Genomic DNA, 14,744 nt, shown 5'->3' on the forward strand with positions numbered 1-14,744 from the left:
ATTATCCGCCGATGACTACCAAGGTGTCCATATATGCTACAGATCAACATGGAAAATAGAAAACATGACTTCTTCTATTCATTAGTTGACTTCTTTTGTAAAAAGATTTTTCATTGCCAAATTAGTTTGAGTTACCTTTGAAAATTATCATCACCGTTCAACTGTCGCAATCGCAATCGTCATACTTGTCCAACCGATGTCAACTGACACCCTGCGATTAATCAGCTCATCTCTCCCGTAGCTCCACCTCTACTTCCATCATGACCGAACATCAACTATATCTCAATTTTTTTTAATTATTAGAGCAATATACGGTAATAATAATGTATGTATGTATGTTGAGTATGTATGTATGTATATATTTTTTGAATTCGCAAGTACACACGGGCTACAAGCCCAATTACATGGAAGCGAATGCCATAATGAGGCCAATTAAGACAAAAGGTGGAGGAACGAGGAGGATGGTAGCAAAGCAACAGGGAGGACAATTCAGGAGCAAAATCAACAATTGCACAAATGTGAGAGCACCTGAGACCGAGGGTACCTGTGGAGCGATAAAATGCCAAGCAAACAGAAGAAAGGAAATCACAAGCCAATACACGCAAAACTGCGCTTGAGTTATAATGAAGGGGAAAACCGGAGCTCAAGAAAACTATAACATGCAAATAGGGCTGAAACAATTATACCGAATACTCGAGTACTCGCTCGGTTTTTTCAAAAATAATCGTACTCGGAATAAATCAGAGTACTCGTTCATACATGGTACATGCATTCACCACGATATCTGCAGTTTCAGAGCAGCAGTCGGCAGATATTGATGTGCAGACTGTGTGGTGAACATTTGTTCACGAGTAGAGAGAGCCCAAATGACCCACCAACCAATATACCCGAGAAAAATGACTGCTACTCGCTTCGATCAGGGTTGTATCATGTGATTTTAAGGCCCTTGGTGTGCAATTTTTAGGTGATGAAGAATACTCGAATACTCGAATATTCGATCGGAGAAAATCAGAGTACTCGAACTCGGGATCTCAGTGCCAACTTTCACCCCTACATGCAAAGAATAACTTTATTGGGATGACCCAAAGGTTGTCCCCATCCATAGCCTGCGCAGTCATGGCTGCTCAAATCCAGAGGTCGTAGTAGACAATCATAGAGCCTGATAGAGGTCTGGCAGGACTTTCGGCTGAATCAAGGCCGAGTGTGTACGGCCAAGGGTGCAGGCCAAGGCACATAGGGCCGAGGTCTGCGCCCGCGGCCGTAGATCTACGCACGATGCCTTGATGAAGGCGAAAGGTCCTGCCGTGCCAGACCTCTTTGATCGTGTTTCAGGTTTGTCTTTCGCGTTTCTGATACAGTAAAACCTGTAACTAAAGACCACGTGACTAGCGACCAGCCTGGTACTACCGACCACTTCGCCAGGCACGGACAGTCTCACATTCAAAATGCACTGTGACTAGCGACTACCTGCTGAACGCGACCAGCGACCGCCTTTTCTTGTCCCAAAGACGATTTTTGACCCGTAACTAGCGACCGCGATGTAGGAAATCAAATGCTGCTCGAAGCTGTATATAAAAGCAAGAAACGCAAATGGGTGATGGTGGTCTTCAGCTTGTGAGTTTCAGCTCCGTCCGCTTCTCATGAATGGGATGATCCTTGCTTCAGAGCAGGACCATGGTCTTTCGCTTATTCAAAAAGTATCAGAGAAGTTCGGCAACTCGTCAACTAATTTTTAATAGTACATGTAGAACGAACATGGAAAACTGACCCCGGTGATTGCTACTTACTTAGTATTTATTTTGGTTCAGAGCAGATAGATACATACAGGTGCATGCTCTTTCGCTTTCTTCAAAACTATCGTACTTCTGAAGTAAAATTCCATCTCCACTCACGACCACAAGAACTTGAGTTGGAGACTAGTGTGTGGACAATTTTCATGCTGCCGTTTTTGGACAGGCTGTTTCCAGCTACGAGAGCATGTTCGCAGTCGAACGTGAGATGCGAACTGAGCTGACAACGAAAAACTGCCACAGACCCCTGCCGAGCTAGGCTGATAGAGTGCGGGGTGCCATTGACGACGGACTTTATTGCTGCCGTATTTGGCATATCCCTGTATTTTGTTCTCGTAACACATCATTGAATGAACTTAGAAGTTGCGACTTCGGCGGTAATAGTCATGAAGTTGATTGTTCCAACTAGGAACACACGCTTCTTGCCGAAGTTGACACTTGACTGACTCACGACTGCCATCCGGAGCACACGAGGAGCACGTCGCACCTTCCACTCGGCAAACCTGCAAGAAAGCACCACTCCCTGCTCAATACACAGTGTTTCGGGGAATTCACCCCTCATCAGTTGAGCTTGAGTAGGCTGAGGAAGATTGTGCCTGAAAAGCACCACTTATATACTGCTCTCCAGGCCAAACCATCACCAGGAATACAAACTTACAGAGACGCTTTGTTTCCAGCGCGACAAACACCTCGTGAAGCTCCAGGTAGCAGCGTGAGTCAGAGTCGCTCATGGAGTTGTGCTAAACAGACGTTGAGAGCCAGTATAGCTATTCGCAACGCTGTCACCTCCAACAACTAGTCGCACGTCCGCGTGAGGGACAACAATACGAACTTAGAAGTTGCGACTTCGGCGGTAATAGTCATGAAGTTGATTGTTCCAACTAGGAACACACGCTTCTTGCCGAACTTGACACTTGACTGGCTCACGACTGCCATCCGGAGCACAAGAGGAGCACGTCGCACCTTCCACTCGGCAAACCTGCAAGAAAGCACCACTCCCTGCTCAATACACAGTGTTTCGGGGAATTCACCCCTCATCAGTTGAGCTTGAGTAGGCTGAGGAAGATTGTGCCTGAAAAGCACCAATTATATACTGCTCTCCAGGCCAAACCATCACCAGGGATACAAACTTACAGAGACGCTTTGTTTCCAGCGCGACAAACACCTCGTGAAGCTCCAGGTAGCAGCGTGAGTCAGAGTCGCTCATGGAGTTGTGCTAAACAGACGTTGAGAGCCAGTATAGCTATTCGCAACGCTGTCACCTCCAACAACTAGTCGCACGTCCGCGTGAGGGACAACAATACGAACTTAGAAGTTGCGACTTCGGCGGTAATAGTCATGAAGTTGATTGTTCCAACTAGGAACACACGTTTCTTGCCGAACTTGACACTTGACTGACTCACGACTGCCATCCGGAGCACACGAGGTGCACGTCGCACCTTCCACTCGGCAAACCTGCAAGAAAGCACCACTCCCTGCTCAATACACAGTGTTTCGGGGAATTCATCTTCCTCGTGTGCTCCGGATGGCAGTCGTGAGTCAGTCAAGTGTCAAGTTCGGCAAGAAGCGTGTGTTCCTAGTTGGAACAATCAACTTCATGACTATTACCGCCGAAGTCGCAACTTCTAAGTTCGTATTGTTGTCCCTCACGCGGACGTGCGACTAGTTGTTGGAGGTGACAGCGTTGCGAATAGCTATAGAGGTTATGCGAATGACGTCACGAGGAGCGCCAAGGCGGCTGCGAGTGGCAGGGGTGGCAAAATGAAGTCGTTTCTGCTTGAACTATTTTTTACTAGTCTTTGAGAGGAAAAGTAAAATTTGTTGTTGGTTGTCGACATATCGTTCCTCACTTTATTTCCGCTGGTGTCTCGCTTGCTGAAGTTTTTAGCCTTCAACATGCCGAAGAGTTGTGCAGCCGTCGGATGTAGCAATCGTGCCGATCCTGGAACGGCTGTGAAGTTTTACAAGTTTCCTGTAGCGGACGAGCGGCGCAAACTATGGGTTGCGGCTATGAGACGAGAGAATTGGAAGCCAACTGACAGTAGCAGGATCTGTTCAGACCATTTCGTAGGCGCAGAGAAGAGCAACGATCCACTATCTCCCGCTTACGTTCCGAAACTTTTTGAACATGTCAGGACTCCTGTAAAGCGTAAAGCGGAGAGGGATTTGGTGGCATATGAACGCCGAGCGAAGCGGAAGCTGACGTTCGAGGAGAGCAAGACGCAGACACCAGTGAAAGTGGACGCCTCCGGGAATGACTTCACAGAGGCAATGGCAGATTTGCCTGGTGCCTATGGTGCAGAGGTAGAGTCTGATCCTGTAGCAGTCTCCAGTGTCTCATCGCAGACTGACATGGATATGGAGCACTTGACGCGGCTGGAGGAGACAAACAACTGTTTGGTCCTGGAAAGCAAACGGATGCCACACGCTCCAGGACAAGGTGACACCTTGTCAATCGAGTCGTTTGAGAAAGACAACGCGAAGGTGCTCTTCTACACTGGTTTGCAGTCTTTTGGGACCATGATGGGCATATTTGAACACGTGAGGAAGAGAGTTCCACAGCACCACCGCCACACGCTCTCTCTCTTCCAGCAGTTCTTGATTGTTCTCATGAAGCTTCGGCTGAATTGTCGGGACCAAGACTTGGCGTACAGATTCGGCATTCACCAGTCGACCGTGTGCCGGATTTTCCAGCGCTGGATCCGGGTGATGCATGTGATGCTGGGACCACTTGTCAAATGGCCGGAAAGGGACGAACTACGCAAAACTCTGCCACTTGAATTTCGTAAGCATTTCCCGGGCTGTGCTGTCATTATTGACTGCTTTGAAGTTTTTTGTGAACGACCTTCTGATCTGATGGCAAGAGCTCAAACGTACTCTCACTATAAAAGCCATAACACTGCAAAGTTTTTGATTGGCGTAGCGCCACAAGGTGTCATTACATTTATTTCGCATGCATGGGGCGGGAGAGCCTCAGACAAGTTCATCACAGAGCACTGCGGTCTGCTTAGTCACCTAAATCCGGGTGACCAGGTGCTGGCTGACCGTGGTTTCACTGTTGAAGACAGCGTTGGCATGTTCTGCGCAGAGTTGGTGATGCCCCCATTTACGAAGGGGAAGAAGCAACTCTCCAGGCTGAAATTGGACAGTGCTCGACAAGTGTCACGCGTCCGTATCCATGTGGAGCGAGTGATTGGAATGCTTCGCCAGAAATACACGATCCTCTCTGGCACTTTGCCCATTGCTTTCCTCATGCATGACGATAAAGCTACATCATGTGCATTCATTGACAAGGTTGTCACCGTCTGCTGTGCTCTGTGCAACTGTTGTGAGTCCGTCGTACCTTTCGAGTAAATTACATCATGCCGCTTTGTCAGCTGTAATGATTGCTATATTATTATTATATTATTATTCAAATTTATTATTAACCCTTTGTGCTTTTTGGACTGTCTGGATATACCGGCAATTATATTTCTGTTTTACCTATTCTGCAGTTGCATGCGCATGTGTTCACCTCATTGACCTCGCTTGTTTCTAGTTTCTTTTGTCTGGCTAGCCAAGCTTGCTTGGTCATGGCAACGCCAACAGACTTATAATAATAGTAATAATACTGGCTTCTATCATCACTCACGACATGCCTCCGTTTCTTGTTGCATCAATATAATGACTCCTGGTCCAAATAGGGACAACACAATATAATAATTATGAATAGCCCTGAAACCCAACTTAGGGTGCTGGGTAGTGCGCGATGTACCATCAGAATAATTTTATGTAGTATGCCCAGCACCAAAGAACAACTCAACTTATGCCAACATCACCCGGAAGAGACGTAAAGAGCGAAGTGTTTGATGTGTAATGATGGAGTTCCTCTGTTCACATGCATAAGCAGTGAGTGGTCTTCACGCATGTCCTGGGACCCACAAATACGAATCAGCATTATGGTCCTTCAGAGATACATGCAAGCAAAGAAATACAAGAAAGGTAACGGAAATCGTTGTGAAAGCCCAGCCACCGATTGTATGCACACACGTGGCAAGTGCAACAGCAAGTACCGTGGAAGGCACAGCAGAACAAGTTGAAAATGCAACTCTAGAAATACCAGAATAGCAGGATCACTTCTCAAATGCTTGAGACTTGGATTTACAAATGCTACGACAAAAATGACTATGTACATGGAAAGTTGGTTGCACCCCATACTAGAGGTCGAGCTTTTCTGCCGCCTTGACTGGACATTTGACTGACTCACGACTGCCATTCAGAAACTTGACAAACTCACGACTTCCATCCAGACACTTGACTGACTCACAACTGCCATCTAGAGCAGAGAAGAAGTCCCTCGAGCCCTCCTTCCGGCAAACCTGCAAGAAAGCACCACTCCCTGCTCAATACACAGTGTTTCGGGGAATTCACCCCTCATGCAGTTGAGCTTGAGTAGGCTGACGAACGTTGTACTTAGCGACCAACATTCCTATAAACTTGTCGCCGAAGTCGCTACCACTGTAATTGTACATGCATATCATTATTTAGTGGCAGATTTAATCTTGCGACACTCCGGGCAGGTCCAGTTCTTGCGCTTTGGCTTACTCTTCAGCTGCAAACAAGCCATGTGGAACAAACGAATACTGCAATCGTTGTTGGAACATCGCAGTACCTCGCCAGCCTTCACAGACTTGCAGTAGCAAAACTCCGGAGGGCGTTCTTGATCCGCAGTAGATGTTGTACTGGCAGCACCAAGTGGTTCCGAGGCTGATGTAGCCGCTGAAGACGCATCGGCAGGAAGAGTGGAGAACGTCTTAGTGAACCATTTCCCAACAAGCTCTGGGAGAACAGCACACTGGAAGAATTTCTTGGCACCTGCTACCGCTTCACGGATGAAATCTGTGTCTGCACAGATACGCTCCACAAACAGCTGACCTTCATTCCACACAACAAAGTCACAGTACTGCACCTTACACACCAGCATCTGTAGCTGTACTTGGTAGTAGTACATGTGGTCTTGCTTAAGATGGAGTGCTCCGCCGGACTTTACTAGACAGAACTTCCCTGAATCGGCAGCATCATGCAGGCTACTGTCTCGGCACCCGTACGGGCACTTCACTTCCACCACGCCGTTGCCACAGCAGGAGCACTGCACAAGGGAGTCGGGAGTAGCGCCAAGATATGGATAGTCCGGATGAATTACAAAGCCACTGGGCAGTACTTCAACCTTCTGATGTGTTGCACTGGCATGTTCACTATAGTTGTCAATTGCCTTCTGCTCGTGATCACATCCCCATTGTGTGGCTTTGCTACGAAACTTGTGTGCCTCAGGGTAACACACAGAGCGGACTAAGGACGCAGAGGGCTGGCTAATATCCGTACGAACAGCAGACTTCAACTTTGAAGCTGTGATCCGGCCGGCGCGAAATTCAAACCAGGCCTTGGAATCTGCCTGGTTCCGCGTAGCCTGTTCCACAGCGCGTGCTTCCTCCTCTGAAACACAGACCGCTGGAAATACTGCCTCGCAACGAACGAGCAGGTCCCCAAAACTAGCATCCAGCATGTCTGGTTCGTACAATAAATCCAAAATGGGTGGATATCCCTCCGGCTTGGAAGGTACGTACCTATCGCAGAACTCGGGAACAAGGGAGAGCAATGACGGTTTACCGGCTTGACATAAATTTCCATATATTTCACCCAGCTCAGCACTGGAGGGTTGCTTAATATCAGCAGGGACCTTCTCCTCCGACCTACGGCGCTTGCTCCCATGCTGTTTAGTGTCGGGTGCAGTGAAGTTTATGTCACGAATCCTGGCATACTCCACCTCCTTCATTGAAGGAGTTGACCATTGGCACGGCAATGAAGTGCTTCCTGTGTTCTGAATCAGCTGCGTTCTAGAATACAGGCTGAACAACAGTGCAGCAACGTGAGAACAAGACTCACCAAGACCAGCCATGCAGGTGCAGTGTGCACAAATCACGCTACCGTCGTTTTGCGCAGCAATCCAGGGTTGCAGATGGGTGCCGGAAACTGACTGGGAATGGCGGACTTTGGCGATGACAAACTTGCTGTCACATGTGTCAGATTCGGACGCTGGAAACGCACGAACATCGCCGACCCAGCCACTGACAAGGTATTTGTAGCCTTCCAAGCTCTTGTAGGCCTTGAGCTGCTCCTTGGTGTAGGGGCTGGGCGCGTTGACCAAGAAATTGTAAATATCGGGATAGTCCACAAGTGGAAATTTATCTTCCTCTAAAAAAATACTTCTGGGCAGGTAAGGATCACTCGAGTCTGGTGAAACGCGCTCGAGCTTTTCACGGTACCGGCATTTGCTGGAGTCATCTAACTCGTCATACACTTTTGAAAACTTGGGAGAAGTCATGGCCACTGATTCAGCGTTCGTACAATAGTCCTTTGTAAAGAACAGAAGAGGAACGTAACAGCGATACAGGAAATTTCCTTCGTGAAATTATTCCAGGCACATGTACTTCTTTTGAACTTTTCATCTCTTTTGCCACCCCTGCGGAGCGCGGCCGCTTTGGCCGCCTACACGCCGCCTGCACGTGATCCTTTCGCATAACCTCTATACTGGCTCTCAACGTCTGTTTAGCACAACTCCATGAGCGACTCTGACTCACGCTGCTACCTGGAGCTTCACGAGGTGTTTGTCGCGCTGGAAACAAAGCGTCTCTGTAAGTTTGTATCCCTGGTGATGGTTTGGCCTGGAGAGCAGTATATAAGTGGTGCTTTTCAGGCACAATCTTCCTCAGCCTACTCAAGCTCAACTGATGAGGGGTGAATTCCCCGAAACACTGTGTATTGAGCAGGGAGTGGTGCTTTCTTGCAGGTTTGCCGAGTGGAAGGTGCGACGTGCTCCTCGTGTGCTCCGGATGGCAGTCGTGAGTCAGTCAAGTGTCAAGTTCGGCAAGAAGCGTGTGTTCCTAGTTGGAACAATCAACTTCATGACTATTACCGCCGAAGTCGCAACTTCTAAGTTCGTATTGTTGTCCCTCACGCGGACGTGCGACTAGTTGTTGGAGGTGACAGCGTTGCGAAAAGCTATACTGGCTCTCAACGTCTGTTTAGCACAACTCCATGAGCGACTCTGACTCACGCTGCTACCTGGAGCTTCACGAGGTGTTTGTCGCGCTGGAAACAAAGCGTCTCTGTAAGTTTGTATCCCTGGTGATGGTTTGGCCTGGAGAGCAGTATATAAGTGGTGCTTTTCAGGCACAATCTTCCTCAGCCTACTCAAGCTCAACTGATGAGGGGTGAATTCCCTGAAACACTGTGTATTGAGCAGGGAGTGGTGCTTTCTTGCAGGTTTGCCGAGTGGAAGGTGCGACGTGCTCCTCGTGTGCTCCGGATGGCAGTCGTGAGTCAGTCAAGTGTCAAGTTCGGCAAGAAGCGTGTGTTCCTAGTTGGAACAATCAACTTCATGACATCATTGAATGTATATTTTAATCATTGTTCAGCATGGTTACTTTTCAGTCGCGACTTTCCACTGATGAATGTGACAAGAAAATTAATTCTGGTAAACTTTCATGACTTCGTTGTAGTGTGGCGATGACTGCGGAATTTGTTCTCTTTATTGCTATTATAAAAAAAATAAAAATGGCGTTGGCGCATGAGGTGCCGGCAGCACCCAGGTCGAGCTGCAGTTCTGGAATCTCTCCGACGTCGGGTTTGGTGCCCTGGTGTCACAAAAGATGCTACATTGCACGCCGACCGCTGCCCTGAGTGCTACAAGAAACATAGCAACTCACATCAGGAGCTTCTCCCTTCTGAGATCAAAGGTGTATGGGAGACGCACGCAGTAGATCTGGTGAATGTGGCAACTCCGGCCTGACCTGCTTCTGAACGAACTGGACCGGGCTGCGCAGGGTGTCCAGTTGACTTAGGCTCCTCCTGTCGTCTCGTCTGTGGCATGCTTGCAGGTGGCCGATCTGGGTGAGGAATGCTCGGCTGCCGCAGATGCCGCTCCTGCAGTGGAGCCTCTGGCTGCACTTGGCATCCCGGCCGGACCACTTCACGTAAGTGAACAAGATTCCCCAAGAGTATTCTGCACCCATCCGTGATTCCAACCTGGCGTCCGTACTGCACGACGACTTTCCAAGTTTGACTTGGGTTGCAGTAACCATCCTGCACTATTACTTTAGTGCTCGGCTTTATTGAAGGAAGCGCTCGCACTCCCCGGCGAGCATCATGCTGCGTGGCCATGTCTGCCTTGGCTTGGATCTGGTGGGACGGATTGACAATCGTTGGAGTAATTGACGCTGGAGCCTCGTGCGAAGCAACCTACTGAACAGCGCCTCGTTTGGTGCCATCCCAATCACTCGGTTGTTGGCTCCTTCAGTAAGCGATGAAAACGCTGAACCATGCCATTGGACCGAACGTAGACTTGACGTGACGGATCCCTAGGCGTTGGAGGAACGTTGCTATCTCTCTGCCAGCAAACCGGGGGCCATTGTCCGAGACCAATTGTGCTGGCAAGACGAACCTTGCGAATGTCTCCATTAACGCACTCACAACGCTGGTGGTTGACGTGCTTTGCATGTAGGATCACTTCCGTGTAGTGCGAGCCATAATCAGTGATGGAAAGGAGTTATCAATGGGTGTGATTTGGACTCTTAGTGACTTACGGGGTCCATTCATTGGAAACTGGTACCCTAAAATGTTTTGTGTCTCCCACATGGTTTTCTAGATATCGTGCTAAATAAACCCGGCCAAATTTTGCAAAACCCGATCGAAGTCTGCAGTACACACTGTACTGTGCAATCTGTGCAATTATTATTAATATTCCGTGCCCCATTTGAGATGAGAAAAGTCCAAGAACGGTGTGTTTAGACTTTCAGCCCGATTTTACAAGCTTAGGACAGAGACATGCATGCCATGGCAAAATGTATGGAGAAGCAGATACCAATCCCAGAATTATCAAGTTTAAATCCTACTCTATTAATTTTTTTCTTCTAATCTTTCCCTTTTTCCTTATATTTGTGTGCCTGTAGTCGATCTCATGTAACAAGGCAACACTGCCTGTTTGTTATTCGACATTAAATAAACCAATCCAATCCAAAGTGGGTTTTGCGCCCAAATTCGGCCAAAACCCGGCTTTCCAGGCTAGCGGGGCTATTTTAGATAAATAACTACAATAGTATATAGTGCCATTCTGGTGTGATTTTCAAGAGACACGTCAAAAGCCGTCTTACACGTGAAGGGGTTTGAATGAGCGTGTCTCATTACACTTTATGAAAAGTGGAGGAGGGAGTTAAGTTTCCTGATAGCAACCGAACTCAGTTTAGTCCACGCTGACAACAATTTCCACAGTCTGTGTTTCTTTCGCATGGTATGAGAATATTCCCATTATTCAAAATAAACTTGGTCAGAACTGCAATGACAGAACCGTACACTACATATTTGAGAGAATCGATAGCGTCATTATTTCGGTAATTTGTCACATACAAGTACAAGAAACCCGATTGGGACTGCTGGAGCCAAGATCAGATTTTCACGCTGTGGCGAGAGAAATAAAAGGGGTGTTTGAGGTAATCTGGTTTCCCAGGTGTAAGAACAGTCTCAACAGTTGATTCGATTAAAAAAGGGCATAAGATGCTGCGGCTGCCCCCCAAATCACTACAGACAATGTTCTGTCACTGATCCAGTCAGGTGAAGGAGACCAACTGCATGCTCTAATATTCTGAGTACTAACTTTAATGAAGGGGCAATGATGAGGTGCATAGTTGAACACATTGGGAAGCATTCACGGAGTTTATGTTCAATATAACAGGGGCAAGGATGAGAGGTTCATGGTCACACGCATTGAGAAGCAATCATGGAGTTGATGTTCATTTTATGAGGGAGGCAATTACAAGGTTCATTGTGGAACACAGTGGGAATCATTCGTGGAGTTTAGGTTCACTGCTTGATGGCGCACTGGTGATGGTGCATCATCTTCTTGACGCGCTTACGCAGGCGTTGCGTACGCTTGGCTTGACGCTGCTCCTTGTCGGCCGTGAAAGCAGGGCACAGGCACTGCTTCTTCAGCATCACGCGTACCGCACCCTTCTTCTTCAGGAATGCGAATGGGTTTTTCTTGGCCTGCACCTTCTTTATTGCCAGTGCGCGATGGGGCATTCTACTGTTGCGCGCGAACTGCTGTCCACGGCGTTGCATCTGGAAGCGACCATGACTCTGCATTCTCTTAGCGAATGGCGACTGCTGGCGCATAGGTCCTCGCCGCTGGGGCCCCCTGCGATCTTCATCATCGTTGCCTTGACGACGCTGAGGTCTAGATTCTTCGTCATTGTCACCGCTTTGTCGATCACCGCCTCTGTTGCCGCGGTAACCGATGGGATCGACATCGATTTGCCCGGGAGCATACCGGTTCTCCGAGTCCAGGGTACCTTCCTTCAAGCCAGAGCCGTCACCGGAGCTCTCTTCCTCCTCCTTGATGGGCTCTTCCTCGTCCATGACCTCCTCCTCCTCGTCTTGTTCTTCACCCTCGCTCATTGTGGCTTCGTCGTCATCGTTTTCCATCTCGGCGTCGACTTCCTTGTCCTCAAGGCCAACGCTGCACTGGCTGATGACCTGACAATGGCAGCCACGTTGCTTGAACATGGAGTCGTACACTGGGCTGCTGGGCAGGCGACAGTATCCCAGCACTTGCACCTCGTCATCGTCGATGGACGTGTCGTTCTGTGCCTCGGCATCGCTGGAGTTCATCATCATCATCATTGCCGGCCGGCTTCGGTTCATTCCCATGGGACGCTGTCCTCGTTGTCCTGGCCCTCGTTGCATCGCCTGTTGTCGTGGGCCTCGCTTGCCACCGCAGCATGCCGTCTTGCCATGAACCATGAAGCACTTCTGTCCGGCCGGGCAGGTTGAGTCGGTACAGGCATCTGTTGGAAAAAGCAAACAAGCATAAAGTATAACATTACGAAATGCGTAAGGTGTCATGACACCAGGCATTGTGCGTTTAGACTCAAGGCCACATGCGTACTACCATTGCGCAAGACCATGTGTGCATTGGCTCCCAATCATGCGTGTGCACCTATGCGTGGTTGGTAAACATCGCTTCAGACAGAGATGACAGCATATCAGCCTGGACACTGTTCTAAGGCCTCACAGTCTATTTCAACTTCCTAACGTAAGAGCCATGGCAATAATACGTACACTCCACGGACATCACAGGCTCACATTACACAACGGAATACTTCTATGCTTACCTTGTTCATGACCCAGGTGCTTCAGCAGTCGTCCGAGGTGATGTGCTTTCTTGGCCTTCCTCGCTTGCCCTGGGCGGCGCGCTCCAGGCTGGCGGCGCTCGTGATCACGCTCTCCGTCTCGTCGGCCAAATGGTCGTCGGCCAACTGGCCGCCGTTCCGGTCGCTCGCCTCGGTTCATGCCGGGTCGTCGATCGCTCAGAGTGACGTTCTGGTCGCGTGCTCCCTGCTCCTCATCACCGTGTGTGTCCCTAGACCAGCGGCGCTGCTGTTTCTGGCCATGACGGCGGAGTGGGTGCGAGCGCTGAGGGCGGCCGCGCGAGAATCCGCGGAATGGTCTGACCGGTCCTCGGATCAGGCGGAGCAACTGAACAAGGGGTTTGAGGGCTTGGAAGCGGCCAAGGTTCTGTGCCCGACGTATGGGGTGTCGCTGCTGCCGGAACGCCCCTGGCCGGCGTTGCTGTTGTCTTTTCTTCTGCATCATCTGCGTCTTCTTGTTCACCTTCTCCTTCAGCGCCATCAGCTCCAGAGGGTGGCGTGGCAGCTCAGTACAGCACACCGCCGTGTCGTCTTTGACGGCGCACACTTCATCTCCCACGCACTCTACGCTGTCACAGGGAGCTGCACCAAACACGTGAAAATCAAACAGATTCCATCATCCATTCATCGCTCTGCAGCACTGCTACGATTTGACGGTAAATGTTTGCGCAGTTGCACTGCTTAGCATACCGGTATACCGTTTGAAAGTTCCCGACCAGACTAAGAAGTTTTTTTTAAACAACAAATCCAAACAAGCACACATTCAGCGTTTTCACCACATGCAAAATCATGCAGGGAGAAGGCTGGCCAGCTTGCACTAAAAGCAAACGCTAGTGCAACAGTTCTAAAAACAACTTCCAGTACTGCTTCCACGTGAATCTACATGGCAAACACTGGTGAAAAAATCAAATAGAGACACCCTGCTATACTCTGGGTTTGGTCTCCCCAAATACGAGCTAGCAAACTAGTCTCAGTACCATTGTCTTTCATTATTATTGAATTTTACGATTTGGGTATGTGAAAATAGGCAAAAAAACTTACATTCTTCCTCGTCGCTCTCAAGATCTGCACACATCGGACAGCAGTCGCTCGCGAAGTGGATTGGATTTTCGCAGTCCTCCGGCAAGTCATCACACGTGACGTTCTCGCAGGAGTCGGCCAAGTCTGAACAAAAAAGTAACAGACGTGCACGCACCCAGACCAAAGCAGGCAAACATAATAATTATGACATTTTACCAGTTGCTTTACTGTTGCTTGCAAGTACTGAGTTTGGGAAAGAAAAAAGCAGTAGTCATACATTACAGTTGGCCTTATTTCCTTGCCGTTCCCTGTGCAAGAACTAATGAAGTACACTGTACCATTGTCTTTCATTATTATTATTTTACGAGTTGGGTGTATGTATGTGAACTTAGGTAAAAAATTATTTCAACATATCCATAGATTGCTATGGACTCTCTTACTCAGAGTGTGAGCGAAGTTAGGATTGTGGTGTCCAAGCCCTGCGCGGCGCGGGGGGGGGGGGGGGGGTAGGCCATGCAGTGACACGATGTGGTGTCCGTGGAGTACCCCTGGCTTGCTCACAAAGTGTCAATCAAAACTAGCAACTACAGTCATAAATAATTATGTGCAGTCACATTCTTCAATAATTAGTCATGTCATTGCGGAGAGTCAAGGCAAGTGGGGTAATAATAATTTTTATGGTTTACTAGTACTT

At 48.7% G+C, this 14,744-nt stretch overlaps 2 protein-coding genes across 2 annotated transcripts in view; one reads left to right on the top strand and one right to left on the bottom strand.

The window, feature by feature from the left end:
- Positions 1-3,686: 3,686 nt before the first annotated feature.
- On the top strand, positions 3,687-5,144 carry LOC135821738 (uncharacterized). Its single transcript, XM_065334736.1, has one exon. It carries the CDS (start codon positions 3,687-3,689, stop codon positions 5,142-5,144), a length of 1,458 nt encoding a protein of 485 aa, XP_065190808.1.
- Positions 5,145-11,102: 5,958 nt separating this feature from the next.
- LOC135821217 (uncharacterized) overlaps positions 11,103-14,744 on the bottom strand; it is a 4,640-nt gene continuing 998 nt past the window's right edge. Inside the window, exons 2-4 of the mRNA XM_065334283.1 lie at positions 14,072-14,194; positions 12,995-13,612; positions 11,103-12,667 (exon numbers count right to left, since the gene is read on the bottom strand). Of these exons, the coding sequence (XP_065190355.1) occupies positions 11,685-12,667; positions 12,995-13,612; positions 14,072-14,194 (1,724 nt within the window). The 3' untranslated portion in view covers positions 11,103-11,684. The remainder of the gene's footprint in view (positions 12,668-12,994; positions 13,613-14,071; positions 14,195-14,744) is intronic.

This window comes from Sycon ciliatum, chromosome 7, assembly GCF_964019385.1.
Source record: "Sycon ciliatum chromosome 7, ocSycCili1.1, whole genome shotgun sequence".
NCBI classification, from domain to species: Eukaryota; Metazoa; Porifera; class Calcarea; order Leucosolenida; family Sycettidae; genus Sycon; species Sycon ciliatum.

Coding starts and splice junctions, on each gene's coding strand:
- LOC135821738 (XM_065334736.1), top strand. CDS start 3,687: ATGCCGAAGAGTTGTGCAGCCGTCGGATGTAGCAATCGTGCCGATCCT.